Here is a 20,181-nt window from a genome sequence, read left to right as displayed (position 1 = left end):
AAGACCTTCATTCAGTTGCTGAAATCCTGTTATTATTGTCTTTTGCATAGTAATCTGCCATTCCTTTTCTATTTCTTGTACCAATATTCCAAAACTTTGGGATTGAACAGACCAAGTCTCCATTTGATGTCTTAAATTTTTGGAGGCCATCTCAGGCTTTCCAATGAGTGGGGTTTGTATAGATGATACTATGCCCTTAACCACAATGATCACCCCTTAGGTTCAACAGTTTCCACAATTTTATCAACAATCCAAACCCCTAATCATAAATCTCCCCCCAATCTTTATCCAAATATTATAATATAAAAATCAACTTTTAACCCAGCAAATTCAAAATCAAATAGAACCATGGCACAATTATTTCTTCTCCTCCAGAGTTTAGCAAGCTACTATTGTCAGACTCACACACAGTCCAACAAACAAAACAACAATCACAGAGTCTCAAACTGTCCAGTAGTTGTCCTTGAAGCCCGTCTTATGATCTTTCCATTAACCCATTGATACTCCTCAGTCCAGTCGACCACATCAGCTCCTTCTTTCTTCTCCAGAAAACCACCAGATTCTGTTATTAAAAGTTCACAGAGTCCAGGAAAGGGAAAAGAGAAATACATCCAAGCTAAACTGCATTCACAAAACACAAGTGTCTTAAATCCTGTCCGATGGTATTACCGTCTGGTATTCTTTTCCAGAAACATAAGATTTATTTTTCCGTCTCACTCTCTCGGCTTTGAAACCAGCCTGCTTTATTAAGAGTTCACTTGGGGAGGAGAGTTAGTTTCGCTTTTGAAGCAGACTGATAAGATAGGTTCGCCGCTGCTTTTCTTCTTTCAGCCAAATATTTTCATTCTTATTTTCAGCTTAATGGGGCTGTTTCATAAATCAAAGGCTTCAGCTTACTTAGTTGTTATATATTTTAAGCTTATATTGGTTGTTCTCTTCTCCCCCGGTAAAGGGTTACTTATGGCTCAGTGCCAATACTATCCAATTTGTGCTCGGTGATTTCTTCAGAGAGAAGAAGTCCGGGTTTGCCTCCCATTCTTCTCCTTCTGCTGCTCACCATCCGCTTCAGAGAGAATTCTCCTAGACTCTCCTTCGATCCCCATTTCAAAAAGGGGATCCCGGACCGGACGGTTCAACTTTTTCCAGAGAGGGCTTTTCTCTGGAGCTACTGGCAGCACCGCAACAAAGCCCTACCTCCCATACTTGGATTTATCTTGACCTTGGCCTTTACCAGCACAGATCTATCCTTAAGTATCTTCTAGTTGCTGCCAAACTCCATGGCTGCCTTTTCAAGTCTTCATCTTCTTTCAATTTTTTTGGTTTCACTCTCCATTTTTGTTAATGATCAAACCAAGGTGTAGAAAATGTTTTAACAATTTCAATTTCTGTATTATCTATACTAAAGTTATGTAATTTTTCTTTAGTCTTTATTTTCATCTTTTTTAATCCTCTTTTTGCACTTTAGTCTTCATCAGTAATCATTTTGGATCCTTGCTGTTTTCTGCCAATAATGTTGTGTGTATGTCTTACATTATTTATGTTACTGTACTACCTCTAATTTCCATTCCTCCTTCACTTGAATCTTATTCTGCTTTCTATGTGAGGCACTCTGTATATAGATTAAACATATAAGGAGATAAAATAAAATACAATTCACACTTGTCTGAGACCAACGCTAATCACAAACCAGTTTGTTTCTCTATATTTTTTTGTTTTAACATAAGCCAGAATATGGGTTATGCATCAGGACAATGAAATTTAGAACAATCCATAGCTTTTCATGATCCACATAGTGAAAGGTTTTACTGTAATCTAGAAAGCACAGGCTGATCTTCTGAAATTCTTTGGTGCAGTCCAGTAGCTAATGTATATCTGTAAAATTCTTTTCCATGCTCCATACAAAATGTATATTTTTGTTTTTGCGTTTCTAAATCCAGCTTAAACATCCGGTGGTTCTTGGTCCATATATGGTAAATGTTTGTTGTAGATTCTTGATGATGATTTTGTTTCCATGGGAATTTAATGTGATTGGTGCTGCAGCGTGAGTGATTTTTAAAAAATTGCCTAGTTTTCCCAAAAGCTATTATGCCAGTGAGATAACATAAAGAAGTATAAGGTCTGATTTACAGCACTGTTTATATGTCTGCTCTGAAGTAAGTTCCACTGAATTCAGTGAGGATTATTATCAGGTAAGTAACTAGGGGATCCATTTGTAGTTAATTAATGAAATTAATTCTTGGCATTGATTTATCCCAGATTACTTCCATATACAATCTTAGGCATGCCTACTTCAAAGTGGGTGCAATTAAATTAAAAAGAACACTGTCCTAAGAAACTGTTGAAGTCTTAGTATATCAGTTGGTTGAAAAAGTCATTAAATGATGGCTTAATCAGTAGATGAATTAGCATTCAGGTGCGTAGTTGCTTAATAAGAAAGCTCTGGGCAGTCTTGACAGCAGTTTTTAGGCATGATGTTAGGAGATGACTATTTAAACTTACTGATTTATCTGTTTCATTTAGGTTATATGTTGATGTATGTGCCTTAATATCAGCTTTTGAACATTAGTATAAACATGCCATCAGGAATCTAATGAAAAAATATTTATAACAAAAGGCACTCCCCACACTCAGCTGCTTTTGAATGTGCCTGCATGCACAGATATGCACGTACACCCATATATATGTGCTGTGAGTCGTAGCAGTCATGGGAAATTATATCAAAGTGTTAAATTTCAGATAAGAACTGGGGCTAGCTAAATTAGAGAGGAATATATCTTCAAGGCAAACTTTCCTAGTAATATGAATTAATTATGCACTGAGACAGAAAATTTTGGTCTCATCTGCTAATCCTCTTTTCATCTAAACTGGTTTTCAGTTGATATCTGTATATTAATTTCATGAAGTGTGTTTATTTAAATTCCAAATTAATAAAATTTGTCATAGATGGTAAAGATCATTTAATTGGCTTTTCTCCAGTTTTCCCCACATTAGTTAAAAAAGAAAAATGTCCAAACAATTGTAAACCATGCTAATTTAAAATATTTGAGTAGTGACAGTCTTTGGAATTTTCTTTGAAATCTCACATGCAGTTAGGTAACGAAACTATTCTTTATTCCAAAGTTTTCAGCTTATTTCCATATGTCAGGATATTCTGAAAGCCAGCCTTCATTCTTTAAATTATTCATTTTTTCTGAAGCTGCTTTACATGTCTCAAGTCCAAATTAATAAAAACTTCTGCTTATGAAATCTGCACCCATATAAATTGAAAGTTTTTGAAAGTTTCTGAAATATGATTCAGCTGAGAATATTGTACTATGTCAAGATCTAAGAACTGCTGTTCTCCATAATTTTTCCCAAGTAAAGACTGAAATGTCTTCCTAAGTGCATTTAAGGGGCAATTAACTCATTTCTTCTGGCTTTATGTTTTTTGTAATATTTTTTAACAGTAAATGCATAGTCAGAGCCACGTGGATTCTTTTTTTACTTGCACATATTTTATTTCCTTATTTCCTATTTAGGAAATATTATTTCTTATTTCATGTACCTTGGCTCAATGATCTCTGACACTCTCTTTCTAGATGTCGAGCTGGATAAATGCATTGGCAAATCAGCTACCATGTTCTCTAGACTCACAAAGAGAGTATGACTTAACAAAAAAGCTGACAGCATATACCAAGATCCAGGTCTATAGAGCTTCTGTCCTGAGTACACTCCTGTACTGCAAGTGATCCTTTGTGCACGGCAGGACAGGAAGTTGAACACATTCCATATGCGTTGTCTTCAATGCATTTTTTGCATCAGCTGGCAGGACAAAGTTCCAAATAGTGTAGTGCTGGAATGAGCTGGAATTGTTAGCATGTATACATTACTGAAATAGCGATGTCTATGTTGGCTCAGGTATGTTGTGAGAATGGCTGACGTTCGGATTCCAAAAGATCTCCTGTATAGAGAATTAGTGCAGGGAAATCGCCCCAGAGGGAGACCACAGCTGCGGTACAAGGATATCTGCAAGCAGGATCTGAAGGCCTTAGGAATGGACCTCAACAGATGGGAAACTTTGACATCTGAGCATTCAGCCTGGAGGCAGGCAGTGCATCATGGCCTCTCCCATTTTGAAGAGACACTTGTCCAGCAGGCTGAGGCAAAGAGGCAGACCTGAAACCAGCAAAATCAGGGAGGTGGACAGGGGACAGATTGTATTTGTCTTCAGTGTGGAAGGGATTGGCCTTCCACACTGGCCTTCTCGGCCACACTAGACACTGTTCCAAGACCTCTTTTCAGAGCACGTTACCACAGTCTCTTGAGACTGAAGGATGCCTACTTATTTAGGAAGATATGACTCTCTAAGTAAGTGGCCATCCACCACATCCTAACCCTCTCCAACAAAGACCATGAAATGGAGGTGTTGGGTTGCACTGTGACATTGCAGTACTAAAAACACGCAACTGGGAGTAAGGCTTATTGAATCCATTGTTTCTTTTGTCTCAATTGGCATTCATAGGATTGCTTGCTAATTCTCAGTGTTGCTTGCCTGCTTTTTGTAAATATCACCAAGATGAGATTGGCTGAAATCCACTAGTAAGTTGCAACTAGACTAGGTCAATTGAATCAGTGAGAATTTGGTGAAACAACACCTATATAAATTCCTACTCTAGTTGTGTCTCACTATTGTATTTCATCTATTTTCTTGGGGACCTCGATTCGGATAGTCAAATAAGTCACATATCTGAAGACTTTCCGCTGTTTCTTGAATAGCTTTTTCTGGATATGTGCCTATCAATGGTGCTTGCAAGCCTGCACCCTGGTTTTAAGCATGTCAAACTATTCTGAGTCCCTTTCATTGAAGTAAAAGTTGCCTTTATGGCTAAAGAATTCATTTGTGTGTAATGGAGAATTTTGCTACTTTTCGATTTTCATGCATTTCCCTTAAAAAAAAACACACAGAGAGATGAAATGAATGCTTTCAGTGTTTCACAGCAACATGTGTATGTTGTTCTGATAATTTTTGGGTTATTGTGGAACTTTTCCTTTCCAGAAAGGGCAAAATTACTTCTTATGGATCAGGAAGGTACTAAATAGGAAAGCAATGACAACAAAAACATGATGTTTAGAGTTTTTGCACATGGTCAATTTAAATCTTTTCATGACCTAAATGTTTTAGTATGCATCAGCACTGTGCTACCTGTATATTTAACTCAATTTTTGCTTTGGAACTTTTCTGGATTAAGATAAGGGAGCAGAAGGGGGAAAAGATCATGCAGAATCTCCCAGGTTGTTAGAAAATCAGCACAATTGCTGTCTCATAGCTCTTAAGGATAAGGAACGAAATCTTCCAGGAACATGCTCTCAGTTACTAGTCTTCTTTCCCAGGGGCTTTTCCAAGTGGGGGTGGGGAGCTATCACATCAATTGCTGTCAAATTTATTACCTTTCTTGTATATGTCGTACAAAGAAATTGCAGAAGAAGGGGAGAGCCTCTATACTTTTCCATGGCGGTGTTTTCACTTTGCTTTCTCATACTGTGTATCTATATTAACCTCTTAGCATGTTTATTTGAACAAGGCAAGGAGAGCTTCCAGTTATAACCATGAAGTTGTAAGTCTCATCTTCTCAGTTGTGCTTTCCCCCTTGACGTTTCTATCCAATGAAGAAGACACTACAGAAAAGATTAAATTTTATATATGAGGGATAAAATAAAGATTTCCACCAAACCATTGCATTTCAAGCTCAAATACTTGATCACATATTGTACTGAGTTAGGATGAGGATGTTAGATAGATCCTCAGTATCACACCTACCCCTGCCCCCTACACCACTAGCAGACAAGACAAGCCATGCTGACAGTTGTCATATAGAGGTAAGGCTGTATAGTTTCTTCAGCTTCACATGTTCATGTTATCTAAATTCCTTAGATCCCTTAGCTTTTCTCATTTGGTTTGGGTCAATATGAAACATGCTCTTGGTTACTAGCCTTCTTTCTCAGGGGCTTTTCCAAGAATAGAGTGTTCATAAGCTCCTGATGTCAAGATGGCATAGATAACACTTTTTCTCTCCTGTGTTTTAATATTTCACTTTTAGCAAAGGAGATTCCTTTCTGTTGGAAGATTTTACAGTGTTATATCAAAATCCTAATTGCCAAATCTCTTTGTCACCAAGGACAAAATGATTTTAAGTGCTATAAGTGGTTTGAAATGCTATAACTTACGTTGCCTGTATACATACAAGATATTCTGTCCTGTTCTTTAAAAATGAATAGAAGATGTCTGGTGTGCTTAATATTTTTTGAACAGATTTTTGGAATTCAGTTATTTGGAGGATTTAATTTCATTAATACTGATTTTTTAAAAAAGAATAAAAAGTCTTACAATACTAGAAGCCAGGTATTTTGGCTTTCATAATATTGTTTCAAATATTGTCCTTTCATCATTATACATTACTTCTGGCCATTTACTCAAGTCCAATCAATATTTTTCAGGATAGGAACATCCCCCCCCCCCGGTATTACGTGGTATTTGAATAACATATTTTTTTTCCTGAATAACTTCCAGTTTAACTTATGAATAGCCTGTGGCACGATCAGCACCTCATTGACAAGGATTAGTATTTGCTTTAGTGTAGCTCAACACATCTGCAAAGCTAACCATAGGAAGTAAATTGTGACAGACCTTTCTTTGTTAGACTAACATTTTCACTTGCCGGGTGGAGCCTGTCATCTCAACAAAGTAGTTTACTTTACAGCAAGCAAGGGTGGGCAACTTTTTGCGTTCCAGATACTTTGGACTGAAATGTCTATCATACCTGACCCTCAGCTGTTCTAGTTACCATATCTGGGAATTGCAGCTGAAAAATCTAGAAGGCATCACTTTGTCTAAACTTTGAGCTTTGAGAAGAATAGAATGTTTGGTGAAATCTGACTAGTTCCTGTCTGATGACTGAAGATTTCAAGAAAGATACAATGTAGCCTCCGATGACCACACAAATCTGTTCTAGGGTATAGGAGGGCATAAGGGGCTGTGCCCATCAAGGGCAATGTAAGGGGCATCAGGGGCTGCAAGGGGAAAGGAGAATGATAGGGGAATAGCAGAAGCCTTTCTTTCATGGAAGAAATGGTCTGGGAGTCTGTTGATATGCTTTTGTTAACTTGCACAAAACGGCTTTGCAGTCTTTTTTAAAAAAGGCATATGATGCAGCTTTTTTTTGTTGCTCTGTCTTAAAATAGCTACCATTTTTAGTTTATATAATTTGGATTAAATGTTACAGATGGGGAGAAATATAATCTGTTATTTTGAAGGTCAACAGTGTTCCCTTTTTACATGCGTGCAATTAATTTAAAGAGGATTTTTATGTTATGAATTCTGGCTGAGACTAAAGAGCTGTATATTTCTAGTTGCTGAATAGTCTAATAAAATCTACGGAGTTCAGCATGTTGCCTTAATCCCAATAAGGGGGAAAGGAAAGAGCCAAGGATGTGCATATGCATTGCCCTTTTCTTGCTGTTTCTTCCAGATATGGCACGTAAGCATTAGCTCTCAGTGTACCAGTGCTATTTGCTTCCCTTTGCATGAAAAAGTGCCTATCTGCAGATAACAAAGCAGAGATCACACCTCAGCAATGCTTGTGGCTGTAATCCAATATTTATTTGGAAAAAATCAACTATGGTTCACCCCGTTATGTTCTAGGGCTTTCCTTAGGGGGTCATCAGAATAGCCAGCAGAAAATATGTAAATATTGTATATATTGTCTTTCATGTGGCAGACTTTGCTATTCAGGTCCAAAAGATGCAAAGAAAACTTGGAGGACATGTTCCCTGGACCCAGATGTATCTCAACATATGGTTTAATTTGTGAGAGGGATTATTTCCTCACAGTTTGAAGGAACAAAAGGGAAGGAGAGCCATTAAGTCTCAAAAATGTACTTTCTCACTACTCAGCTCTCTCCCAGAGAATTCTTTGAAACCTTTGAGAGGGATTGCTTCCTTTATATTTTTAATGGATCGCTGGAGAGAGAAATTGGCTTCAGAAGGAATGTGTCTCAAGGCATATCACCTTTGAGGTTAATATGCCACCCTGCAAAGATATGTCAAAGTACAAGTCTGACACTTAAAACATAAGAAAGGAGGGAGATCTTTCGCTATCTTCATCTATGAATCCTCTCTCCTAATCAATTTCTCCTGGGTGAAAAATGGAAACAGATTTTTAGTGAGGATATGAACCATGTGGAATTTGGCAAGGAAATCTATGTAAAGCAGAATTTACTGCTGTTTGAAAAGATAATCTGTGAACGCTGATGTGCAATAGAATTTGCTAGTCTCTAAACTGCTGTTAACTCTGCTGCTGCAATAGGCTAGTCTGAATGAAGACTCACCTTTGCTGAACTTAGTATAATTGTGTCAAATCTTCACCATAACATTTGCATTTTATCCTTACACTATTTGTTTAAATAGATAACCATATAAAATCTGTACTGTTCCCTTGCTGTGCTTTCTAATGTAGCTAGATCTCCTTGGAGGATGTGTTCCTGCCTCTCTGACCTGGCCTTTCAAATTTGTCTCTGTAGAAATTATGCTCCACCTCAACTGCTTTAGGCAAGTCATCAGGAGCTGAAGATTTCTGTCTTACATGCCTTTGAAATACAACTTGATTTATTTATGACAGATAAGTGGGACTCCCATGTGAAAGACAACAGGACCTGGGTAATGAATTGCTGAGAGGCAAAAAAAATGAGGGAGGCTGTTTCCTTTAGGTGCAGCTTGTGGGATTCTGGAGACATCTGTAGCCATAACCTGAAAAGTAATTAATTACAAATAACAAGTACTTGTAAGAAGTTCATATCCACAACAGAGGCATAACTATATTACTTTACAACTGTAACACACAAAGAATGACTTCACTCTTTTTGTTTTAAAATTGGAACTTTATATATTTTTGATTTTTTTATTCTTAGTTACGAGGATGTGATGGAGGTTCAAATGTAGGTTTTTGCTGTTGCCTTTTGTTGTGTAGTGGGTGTGGAAGCAGGATGAGATTGACAGGAAGAGAGTGTGCTTTGAAAGACACATTTGAAGCTGTCAGCATTCAGATATTTTTGAAAAAAGAACTAAAGATAAATATTTCATTCTTTTTTGAGAAACAGGGAAGTAGATAAAAAGTTACTTTAACAGGAAAGTTACTTTAAAAACCATAATGATAATGCTACTTTTGGGCAAGATGTCTCCTTGATCAAACGGTCAGTGGCTTAAAATTGTAACTGATTGATTTTAAAAGTAATTTCCCATGTCCTGTGCATGGTTGAAAACAGGATGCTAAACCATATAAATCATTGACTCAACATGTGAAGTGATTGTTATGTTCATGACACAATCCCATTCTGATTTAAGTCAAATTTCAGAATACAATACTATTCTTAAATCCTGCTGCTTCAATTAAAATGGTACTTTTTTACAAATGTTACTTAGATACATATGTGTGCACAGTGAGATGCAACCCATGAAAAATTAACCATTCTTGTTTGGATACATTATACATTAATTTTGAAGTATGATATTAAAGAAACCATAAATATTTCATCATATGTTCCAAGTCTGCATTCCAATTTCTACTCCTGTGCAGGAGTTTGATCTCATGGTAGGTTGTGTTGCTGTTGCAATGTTTCTTCAGTGTGTATTTTGGTCCCGCTCTTTTCCTTCTCCAAGTTCTTTCCCCCCTTTTAAGTCTGTTATTTTAAATTCTCTCCTTGTACACATCCTTGCATATTTATTCTGTTCAAGTAATTATTACTAGACTTCTGCAGTTTTACTTGTAATATATTGGGAGTTTAAGTTGGGATCCACAAAGGGTGGACCTACATGGAGCATTCGTGAACAGACTTCTGCTAAAAATGCATCCACTGGTGGAAGGAAAGGGAGGCAAATTTAAATTATATCCATTCCTCCTATTAGCAGTTCCTCCACTTTTCCTATGGATTTCCAAGCCTCCTAGATCAGATTTTTAAGAGGCAAGGGGTCTGCAAGGTAATCAGTGAAGGTTGATGTAGCTCAGCTAAGAGAAAAACTGCTACTAGATCAAAAAGCCTCTTGTGCTAATGGAGAGGATTCAGTTGGTGGTAGGCTTGTACTAGATCCATATCAGGTTGATTTCAGCAATGCATTTCCAAGTTAATAATTTATGTTTAAAATGACATACAGTGGACCCTCGACTTACAGATGGCTCGACTTACAGACTTTTTGAGTTACAGACTTCTCTGGCCGCAAAATTTAGGTTCAACTTGCAGCCAGAGAATTGACCTACAGACCAGAAAAAAACCAAAATGGAACAAAAATGGAACAAAAACAGCCGGTTACAGGATTAATCGGTTTTCAATGCATTGTAGGTCAATGGAGACTCGACCTACAGACTTTTCGACCTGAAGCCACCATTCCAATACGGATTAATTCCATAAGTAGAGGGTCCACTGTAGCTGTTTATCAGCTCTGGAAGCAAATTATTTCTCTTTTGTTCCCTTGCTGATATAAATCTATGGGATGAGACATGTTGCTTTGGAAAGAAACTATTTTATGTATTGTAGCATCTTTCTGCACATTCAGATCTGTCTCCTGAGGAATGATGCATTAGAGGAAGTGTACTGTTCATATTCTTCCAAAGCTACCTCCTGAGGATGGCAGTTTGGAAAAAAAAATCACTCCCTTCTCTCTTTTAAAGCCAACTCATTTATTACATGGAACCGGGGATGGCGTGTGCATGAAGAAGATAGTATAGCTTGAGTCAAATATATGCCCTCTCAACTTTGGCTCACTAATCTTTTTTCCCCATGTTACTTTATTTTGTTTTATATGTGTCAGGACGTTTGTTAGCCTTGTCTAGGTTGCACTTTATTGAGGCAGAGGTGTGTATAAGTCTGAGTAGGAAAGTCCATGCCCTGTCACAAGATAGTAGTGTCCCTTGCCCTGCCCTATTGCTGAAACCCAGTTGCCACTTGCCCCGGGAAAACAGCAGATACTGTGGTGCTTTCCTATTACCATATTCCCCAAATTTAATGTGGCAAAGCTGTGCCAAAAATTGGTCTTGGAGTAGTAGTTGTTCAATTTGGGTTTCCTACAGGTTGTTGGATTACAGCTCCCAGGATCCCTGACCATGTATCGGTCTGACTTGGGCTTCTGGGAGAAAAAGGCCTATACAATCTGAGACAGGCAGCCATTTTGTTAGAGGATAATGAAACCTTTGCAGAGCTAATGGGTGCAGAGCTGTATAGATCTTCCCATTTACTTACCAAAAGTCTACTGTTATGAATTGTAAGGGCTGGTATTGCAACAGGAAGATGGGAGGGCCAGAAGTCATGGTTCAGTGTTGGAAGGTTGCAGTGGCCTAGATGGTAGGATCTGCCACGAATCCAGTATGTGGCAGGAGTGCTAGGATCATAGGAAAGCAAGCCAATATAGTCAGGACTTTGAATAGTTATGAGTGGTGCTAGAACTGAAAGCCAAACAGGAATGTTTGCCTGTTGCTCCAGTCAGGACCAGATCCAAACTGGGGGTGTGTCTACCTGGGCTCAATTGAATTGAGATGGATTGGGCTAAACAGAATGGTTTAAAGTTGGGCAGAGGTTTGGATCTTCACATCCAAATGGCATAAAGGCCTCAAGCAGCCCTATCTGGTCCAGCTCCTTTATCAAAAGCAACTCACTGAAGGGGCCGCATTCCCCACCAGCCTTTAGATAAAAACTACACATCAGGGAGTTGAGCCAGCCTTTTGTTTCTCATGCGTCAGCTGCTTCATGGCTTGTTCAAGATTGCTCAAGACCCAGGAAGTAAAAACAAGGCTCTGCATGCACATTCTTGTTGTAAAGGACTCCTTGCTACAAAAGAGCTGGTGCACAAAAGAGGGACATGCAAAACAGCCAGGTGCTCCTTCACAACTGCCACAGCTGTTCTTCCACAACACAGAGAAAGAGTGCTTTTTCCATTTGTTTGCTGCTGCTCTTTCTCCCTTCCTGGGAAACAAACCAAGTACATTCTCACTCATTTGATTTTTCTTTCCTTTCAAATCTCCATCCTTGCCTCCTCCTATTTCTCTTCCCACTTCTAGGAGGGAGATTTCAATTTGTTCTCTCTCCATGGGTACAGTGCATCAGTACTGACTTAACTAAGCATATTTTTTTGGTTGTTGTGGGTTTTCTTAAGAACACGGCCAAACAGCCCGGAAAACCCACAACAACCATCGGATCCTGGCCGTGAAAGCCTTCAAGAATACTTTTTTTCCTTCCTCCCTCTGCTCCATGGAGGAACAAAGGGAAAAAGTTTTTAATTTCCATATTTAATTTCACAATTTCCCAATATCACACACTGGGAATTAACCAAAGTGGAACAATTCTACCTGCATCAAAGAAGTAATAGCCCCTGATAAGGACCCAGAATGGTGCAGTAGGAATGTGTTGAGTGCAGGTAAGAATGCTTTGGGGACAGGCTGGTTTGCTCCCGCAATTACATCATCTAATAACTAAAAAAAGTAGTGAATCAATCTGTCCCCATAGTGGACCAAAGAGTGGACCAAATCCTTGTCTAATCACACCTTAATTAGGGACTCTGATCTCCTTGATGCTGGTTGGCCCTATCTCCAGAGCTGGAGTTCCTGGTGCAGTTTAGGGTCCTCTGAATCTTGGGGAGGTAATGTGATTTTTTTGGGTGCCAGGCTCCTGAGATTTCTAATGAACTGATTTTCTGGTAGATGGAAACACATTGAATTCTTCCTAGCACTAAGTATTCTCCTCAAACTGGAGAGTTTTTTAAAACAGTGTTTCCTTGAGAACAAGAAGTCAGGATTGTGGTTCCGGTTTGTTTTGGGTGCAGTGATTGTGCTTGTGCCACTTCAGTTCAACATGCTATCCATTCACCCTTGTTATACATGTACCGCCAACTTAGCATGGTTTAATATTTCAGCAGGATGGAGGAACTTTTAGCTGTTGTTGTTGTTGTTTAGTCATGTCCGACTCTTCGTGACCCCATGGACCAGAGCACGCCAGGCCCTCCTGTCTGCCACTGTTGTAGTCCTTTAATAACTCCAGACCTGATTTTCTTAGGTCCTCCGTCTATTCTGTTAATTTCCTCTCGCTGATGAGCTGATAATTTACTGTCCCAGGGATTTATTCTTCCTTCCAAAACCAAAGACGCTTCTGTTATCAAAGTCCTATTCGACTGGCTTCTCCCACTCTTCAGTCTATGTCGCCACACTGATGATTCATCACCTGTTTTTTATTCCCAAAATCCTGTGCCTCCTGCTCCAAAGACAAGATTTTATTTTCAAAGTCCACTCAATTAGTGAGAAAAGTCCAGATTACACAGCATTGACAAGATTTCAGTCCCTGTTGAGTAGTATTTCCTCTGGGATTTTTTTCCAGAAACACAAAATTTTTCTGTCTCACAGTGTATCTGAATGACCTTGGGCCAGCTTGCTAATTATAAATAACAGACAGGTCGCTTAAAAAAAGAAAAAAAGCAAGCTGGCATGTATGGTTCGGCGCTTCCTCTTTCTCCTTTCGGTCAGGTATTTTCCCTTTTTAGTTTCTTTTACATCTTAATGAGGTTATTCATAAATCAAAGGCTTACTTTGCTGGTGTTTCTGTTCTCCTTCCTCGGGCAATTTGGGGGTGGCTATCCATGGCTAAGTAACTGAAATAGTAACTATTTGGTCTTCAAAGTACAGGTCACAGAATCCTACACAACAGTGTGCCAGTAACCATGTTGGTTATGAGATTTTTGGAGGTATAGTCCAGAGTAGTCATCTAGTCAGCTTGGGTGGAAGGTCTTATTCAGTTAGTATGCACTAATCTGAAGAGGAAGCGTGGCTATAGTGAGTTGATAATCAGGCTATTCTTGTTATGTTTGCATTGGTTTATATGTGCAGTCAATTAGGTAGAGTTTAGGACTGGTGATCATCCCATGGTGACTGGTGATTCCTGAGCCTTGCTGCTCAGAGCTGTAACATGGGAGTGGTCCAGCTCATCTTCATGGATTTATGGGCCCATATAAGTGACATGAGAAGATCTGGCTACACTTGTTGAAGAACGGCATATGTGGCCTCTGTTTCATGAGAAACAGTGGGCTTACCCAGGAACTTTCCAGGCTGGTTGCCTGAAATTAGTATTTTGATCCTGAAACAGGCACATCTCTATAGGCTGTAAGCATCTCTTTTATTGTGGGGGAGAGTTCCATGTGTTCCAGGGAAGGTTTTGATCCATTTTGAAAATCTGGGCTTGACTAAGAACTGTGGCAGAGTACAAAAAATGCTTGAAGCACAAGCAGTGAACATTCTGTAGTATCACCTACATACCTGTGGAATGCTGCCTACTTGGCACAGCCCTGCATTTGTTTGTTTGTTTGTTTGTTTGCAACAGTAGATGTGAATTAACTGAGCAGTTTTTCTAATCTGGGATCCCTTTGAGAACACTTTAAAAAAGTATAGAGGGATTTCAGAATGAGCAACTAAAGAAATTAATTTTAATAAAAATTAACATATGTATATTATGTAGTTAAAAGCAAGTGCTAAAAGTCTCAGCTTTCTGTGTGAAAGCTGGATTTAAATAACGACTGGGAAAATATAAGTAAAACCACTGAACCTTTTTGCAGATTATTCTATTAGAGGTAACCTCACTCATCTGGTTCAGTAAGATTATTCTATGATGTAATTAACCTATCTGCTTCAATTACCTCCCTGTGTAAAACTGTGCCTCACAGGAGAATTTGTAGGGAACAGGGTATTTTATTTATTTTTCATTTATTATTTTATGTTATTTTATTTTTACCAATAATGAGATTTGGCAGTCTAAAAAGTTGAAATTGCCTCTGTGCCTCTGACAATAGTAAATCTCTGGACATCTCTGTATAAGATTGCAGCCTAACCTTATATATCTTTTTTTTAAAGAAGTATGTCCTATTGAATTCATTGTGGTTTACTTCTTTGATAGTGGTTTAGAATCAGAGCCTCGTGACTGTAAAGCATAGGCATCCTTCAGTCTCGAGAGACTATGGTAACATGCTCTGAACTGAGGCATGTCCTCTCCAGAGCATGCAGCCCGGGTAAGGTAATATGGAGGACAGGCTGTTACCCTATCTGCTGACTGTAAAGCAGACAAAATAATTTCATATTACAAGTGAGGAACATGTGTCTCTCAGTAGCAGCACTCTCAGCAAACATAAATTAAAACACTTATTTTCAAATGTTTTTTAACTAAAAGATAAAAAAAATTCAAGACACTTATTCAAAACAGAAAAAACATAGTTGACCACTCTGTCTTCTCAGTATAGTACGTATAGTATGTTTTTGTTCAAATGTTGCTTTAAGGAGGAGTTCAGAGGTTGTTCTGGGAACAATTTTTTAAAAAATAATTAAATGAATAAAACAATAGCTGCTGTGTTATTATTGAAGCTAAGGGAATGTGGTGGTGCTGTGGGTTAAACCGCAGAAGCCTCTGTGCTGCAAGGTCAGAAGACCAGCAGTCGTAAAATTGAATCCACGCAACGGAGTGAGCTCCCGTTGCTTGTCTCAGCACTTGCCAACCTAGCAGTTCGAAAGCATGCAAATACAAGTAGATAAATAGGTACCACTGCGGTGGGAAGGTAACAGTGTTCTGTGTCTAGTCACGCTGGCCACATGACCATGGAAACTGTCTATGGACAAATGCTGGCTCTGTGGCTTGGAAATGGGGATGAACACTTCCCTCTAGAGTTGGATATGACTGGACAATTTGTCAAGGGGAACCTTTACTTTTACTTATAATTGAAGCTGGTCATGCTTCATCCAAGCTAATGTGGCAGAGCCCCAAAGATGCCATTTGTTTCTGAAGGCAACACTTTAGAGAGATTGCTCACAGCTCTACCCTTTACTGAAGAATGTTTAATTACTATATTACTGCAAATACATTGCTAAATAATAAGAAGCTATTATGACCAGAGAGATCTCGAATCGCATTTAAGCCTAGCTAATTATCAGTTCTGGTGGTTGTTGCTACATGTAATCAGCTTCATAATCAGTACTTTTCATTCTTGAAGTGAATGATATAACAATGTTACATCTGCTTCATAGCATCCTTTGTTTAAATTTGTCAGTTATTCGTGTATATGTTTTGTATAATACTTGATTTACAAAAAGAGACTTGTTGGCTTTAACTAAATAATTGCTTCAGTCAGTTTTTGATACATACTGATTAATTCAAGTACTCTGTGTGCAAAGTTTGGAAAGTTTTGATGATCTGTCCAATAAACTGAATGGACTAGAGAGTTTATCCTTGAAAGCCATGGATTCACTAGCTGTTCTTCAGCCTTTGTGTTCATCATTTTTTTTGGCAATGAAAATGTAATGTTCAGGTGTAATTGTCAAAAAATATTTGATTGAGTTGTACACTTTAACTTTTTTTTGAAATTCAGCACACATTCAAGTACATATCACGTTTACAAAGCTAAGACTGTGGCATCTTCTGTCATTTGGAATCTGCATCTCAGAAATATAAAATCTGCAACTAGGAATATAAATCAGTCTTGATATGAAACTTACATCTGCTACCAGGAATAGCAGCCACAATTCTTGCTTGCCCTTCCCTTTCTGTAATGCCTGATTTTATCTATATTTTGACATCAAAGCAATTTGTGTTTCCTTGTTCTCACACTATATTACTGATTATTTACCACTGTTGTGACTAGAGTCTATGATTAAGTCCATATGGTACAACTGTAGAGCTAACACTTTATGAGAATTTCACATCTAAAGATAAGAGGTAAAGAAATATCAGACATGTAGGTAGTTTAAAAATAGATTTGTAACAGTGTAAGGTGGGGTATTTAAAAATAGAAGACATATTTGTAGCTGAACAGCAATATAATGGATAAGTAATAGACATCTTTAAATTTAAAATAGTATGCTACAGTAGACAAACAGAATGTAGATTTCTTACCAGTTTACTAAATATCTATATGTTCTTTCTCCTTTACAGAGAGAGACAAAAGGCCAGTTTCTCATAGATTATGTTTGTAATCACTACAGTTTGCTGGAAAAGGACTACTTTGGCATTCGCTATGTGGATCCTGAAAAACAGAGGGTATGTATGCACACTCTCATATAATTTAGTTGTAAGTAATATTGGCCTTTTCCTTTGTATAGTCATACCCTCAGCATCACATGTAAGGAATTGTTCCCCTGGTGCTCCAGATAAGCAGTAATCGACTTATAGGAACAAGTGGAAGAGTTCTTCTGAGTGGGATGTGTAGGTTCATGCCAGCCTTCAAGCTGGGATACACATTATAGTTGCCATGGGGATCAGCAGCATCCCTGTGGTGGCTATAATGTGTAGCTTAGCTAGCTGTGCCTCCTCCCACCTCTACCCCTTCCCCGCCACCGCCTTTGGGCTCAAGTGTTGAAAAAGTCAACACTTTTTCTAGCATGACCATGAGAATAGCATATGTAGAAGATCCATTTCTAGATTCTCAGAAATTTCTGTGTTGACAATCTTTTCATGCTGTTAGACATGTAATAGACTAAATCTCGTATTTTGAGAAAGTTACTTGTTGGAATACAGTTCCCAGAATCTTCCAGGCAGCATGACTCAGATTGACTTGGGATTTGGAGAGCTGTAGTCCTAAACTTCCTCAAGCTCTGTCAAATCTTCTGGGATTCTATTTCTGGTTGCCTTCTTTGTAGTGTTCAACATGAAGACCAAATATATTTGAACTGTAAAGGACCTTTGAAAGATGCTGGTTTCAAAATGGGCATACCAAGAATTCATGGATTCAAAGAGTTAACACCGTGTTATGATTCCTATTTATTTTTATTAGAATCTATTTTTTAAGGTTTTTTCCCCCCTGAGCCCCAACAATATGTTTTTCAAAAATCTTCAGGGTCACAGATGCTAATAAACAATACAAATAATACATGAAAGTTATCTTGCACATATTGCACACCACAGGCTCAGAATTAATATAGGGACAAAATTAATGTAGGATGTGATTTTTCTTGAGAGAGGTGGCAAATAGTGTTGTTTTAGGTACTTTTGGTATAGATGGAGGCTCTCCAGAGACTAGTTAAGCATTTTGCTGCTGCAGGACTTCGCTGCCTTCCTCCTTATCCAGCACATCTGAAGTGAGCCACTTCAGTTTTGTATACAACACAGTTTGCTTCATTGCAGTCTGTGCAGGTGTTTGCATCTCCAGAACCATGTGATATTTATTGGGCATATTAATGCTAACGCTTATACTGTAAGTAGATTAGTCCTTTGCTGAGTTGCAAAAAAAGTCAAGGGCCTCAGATGGAAGAACTGATGTTAACTTAGAGGAATAAAATTATCTAAGAATGTTTTTACAGCAGTGGGAAACCTTTATCTTTTAAAATTGTTCTGCCAGACAGTTTCTTTTTCCTCCTCCAGTTTTCTCCCCCTTTGCCTGTGAAATCCTTCTAAAACAAAAGAATTAAAAAGTGACAAAATAAAATTCCCTACAGAAATGTTGTTCCAGGAGACTAATCCTATGCACTGTGTCCAATCTGGTAACAACTATGGGACAGAGCAGAAAAAGAATATCAAACTTTCTGTTTCTGCAAATGGACCCAAGACCACTGTTGCTAGCCTCACTGTCATCTTAGGATCCATGGAATGTCTTCACCTTTCCTAACCATTGGCTTAGTCTTGAACCACCTAGGGGATGTGGCAAAGGGATACATCTGTTTTTGGTCCTAAGTAGATTTTTCCCTGCTTGCCTCACAGAAAACATTTTTCTATGTGTTGTGGCCTAAGCTTTGGAATGGGCTCAAGCTCTACATGAAATGTAAAGTGCTGCTTTGTGGATGCTTTGAAACAAATAGAAAACAAATCACTTCATCTAATTTTGCCTTCTGTAAAACTATTGTAAATGACAGCCTTTTAGATTTACAGGAAATTTGCGTGGAGTAAGAATGGAGTTATCCACTCTTTTCCTCTTCCACATGACAGCCACAAAACTGCCTCTACAAGCTACTTCATCCTCATGGGATTGTTGTTGTTTAGTCATTAAGTCATATCCGATTCTTCATGATCCCATGGACCAGAGCACGCCAGGCCCTCCTGTCTTCCACTACCTCCCGGAGTTGGGTCAAATTCATGTTGGTAGCCTCAATGACACTGTCCAACCATCTCATCCTCTGTTGTCCCCTTTTCCTCTTGCCTTCACACTTTCCCAACATCAGGATCTTTTCCAGGGCCTCATGGGGTACCAATATATAAATGCATTAATTCATAGTTCTGGCCTGGAAGAAGATGATTAGAATCCTTCTGTCATTCCCCTACACAGACCTACAAGTTCATATACCTGTGCGTGCATATAGACAGACAAGCGCATACAAATTCCAGTCATGCATACAAGTTTCAGTTATGCACTGAGGTGTAGGAATGGGGAAGCTTTCTCCATGGCTGTACCCTTATTTCTAAGTTTTTTTTCTTCAAAGTGCCCTAGTGATAATTGTCTGACAATTCATAATTGTCCTAACCATGAAATGACACTGCAGGATGAGAGTTCTTTGAAGCTTGGGCTGAAATCCTTCAGCTCTGCACAATAGGCAGTACCATGGATTTCAAAGGAGTACTTAGATAGCTGCAGCATGACACTGTATGCTGTGATCGACAAACAAATCAAACTACTTGGATTTAAACTCAGTTACTTTATCAAAATTATAGTTGTGGTACTAAATTAAGAAGCAGGCAAGTAGTTAAATAAATTTAATTTTATGTGTGCTCAAACAAAGAGTCCCTGGAGAGTTGTTCAGAGTTTATGGAACTTAGTATGTACTCTTCAGGGCTTTTATCTCTGTTAAACCTTTGACAGTCGCAATATTTCTTTGATCCAGTAGCAATATTGTGAATTTCGTTGTATGGTATACTGTGTATATACTTACAATGACAATAAATTATATTATTATTATTATTATTAATATTTTCTCAAAAATGAGTACCGATTTTTTTACTTGGATTGTTTCATTGTACATATTTTATGTGAGACAAGAAGCTGATACAGTTGTGACGTGCAATTAAAATGTTGTACCACGGAGTGCTTCATTAAGGAGTGCTCCTTTGAAGGTTCCAGCCAGTCATGCCCTTTTCCAGGATGTGCCCTTCCATATCCCCCTTCCTGCTGGTTTTCCATTCTACCCTTTGACAGGCTTTTGGCAATCTATAT

At 38.3% G+C, this 20,181-nt stretch overlaps 1 protein-coding gene across 3 annotated transcripts in view; it reads left to right on the top strand.

Annotated features, from left to right (window-relative positions):
- FRMD3 (FERM domain containing 3) overlaps positions 1–20,181 on the top strand; it is a 157,486-nt gene that overhangs the window by 55,877 nt on the left and 81,428 nt on the right. For 2 of the 3 annotated variants that reach the window (XM_072992260.2, XM_072992261.2), the window contains exon 2: positions 16,977–17,081. In XM_072992260.2, coding sequence (XP_072848361.2) covers positions 16,977–17,081 — 105 coding nt within the window. The remainder of the gene's footprint in view (positions 1–16,976; positions 17,082–20,181) is intronic. The other variant, XM_072992263.2, reaches the window with a different exon arrangement.

Source organism: Pogona vitticeps, chromosome 2, assembly GCF_051106095.1.
Source record: "Pogona vitticeps strain Pit_001003342236 chromosome 2, PviZW2.1, whole genome shotgun sequence".
Taxonomy (NCBI): domain Eukaryota; kingdom Metazoa; phylum Chordata; class Lepidosauria; order Squamata; family Agamidae; genus Pogona; species Pogona vitticeps.
Note: the sequence above shows the minus strand (reverse complement) of the source record. Positions and strands in the feature narration are given on the sequence as shown.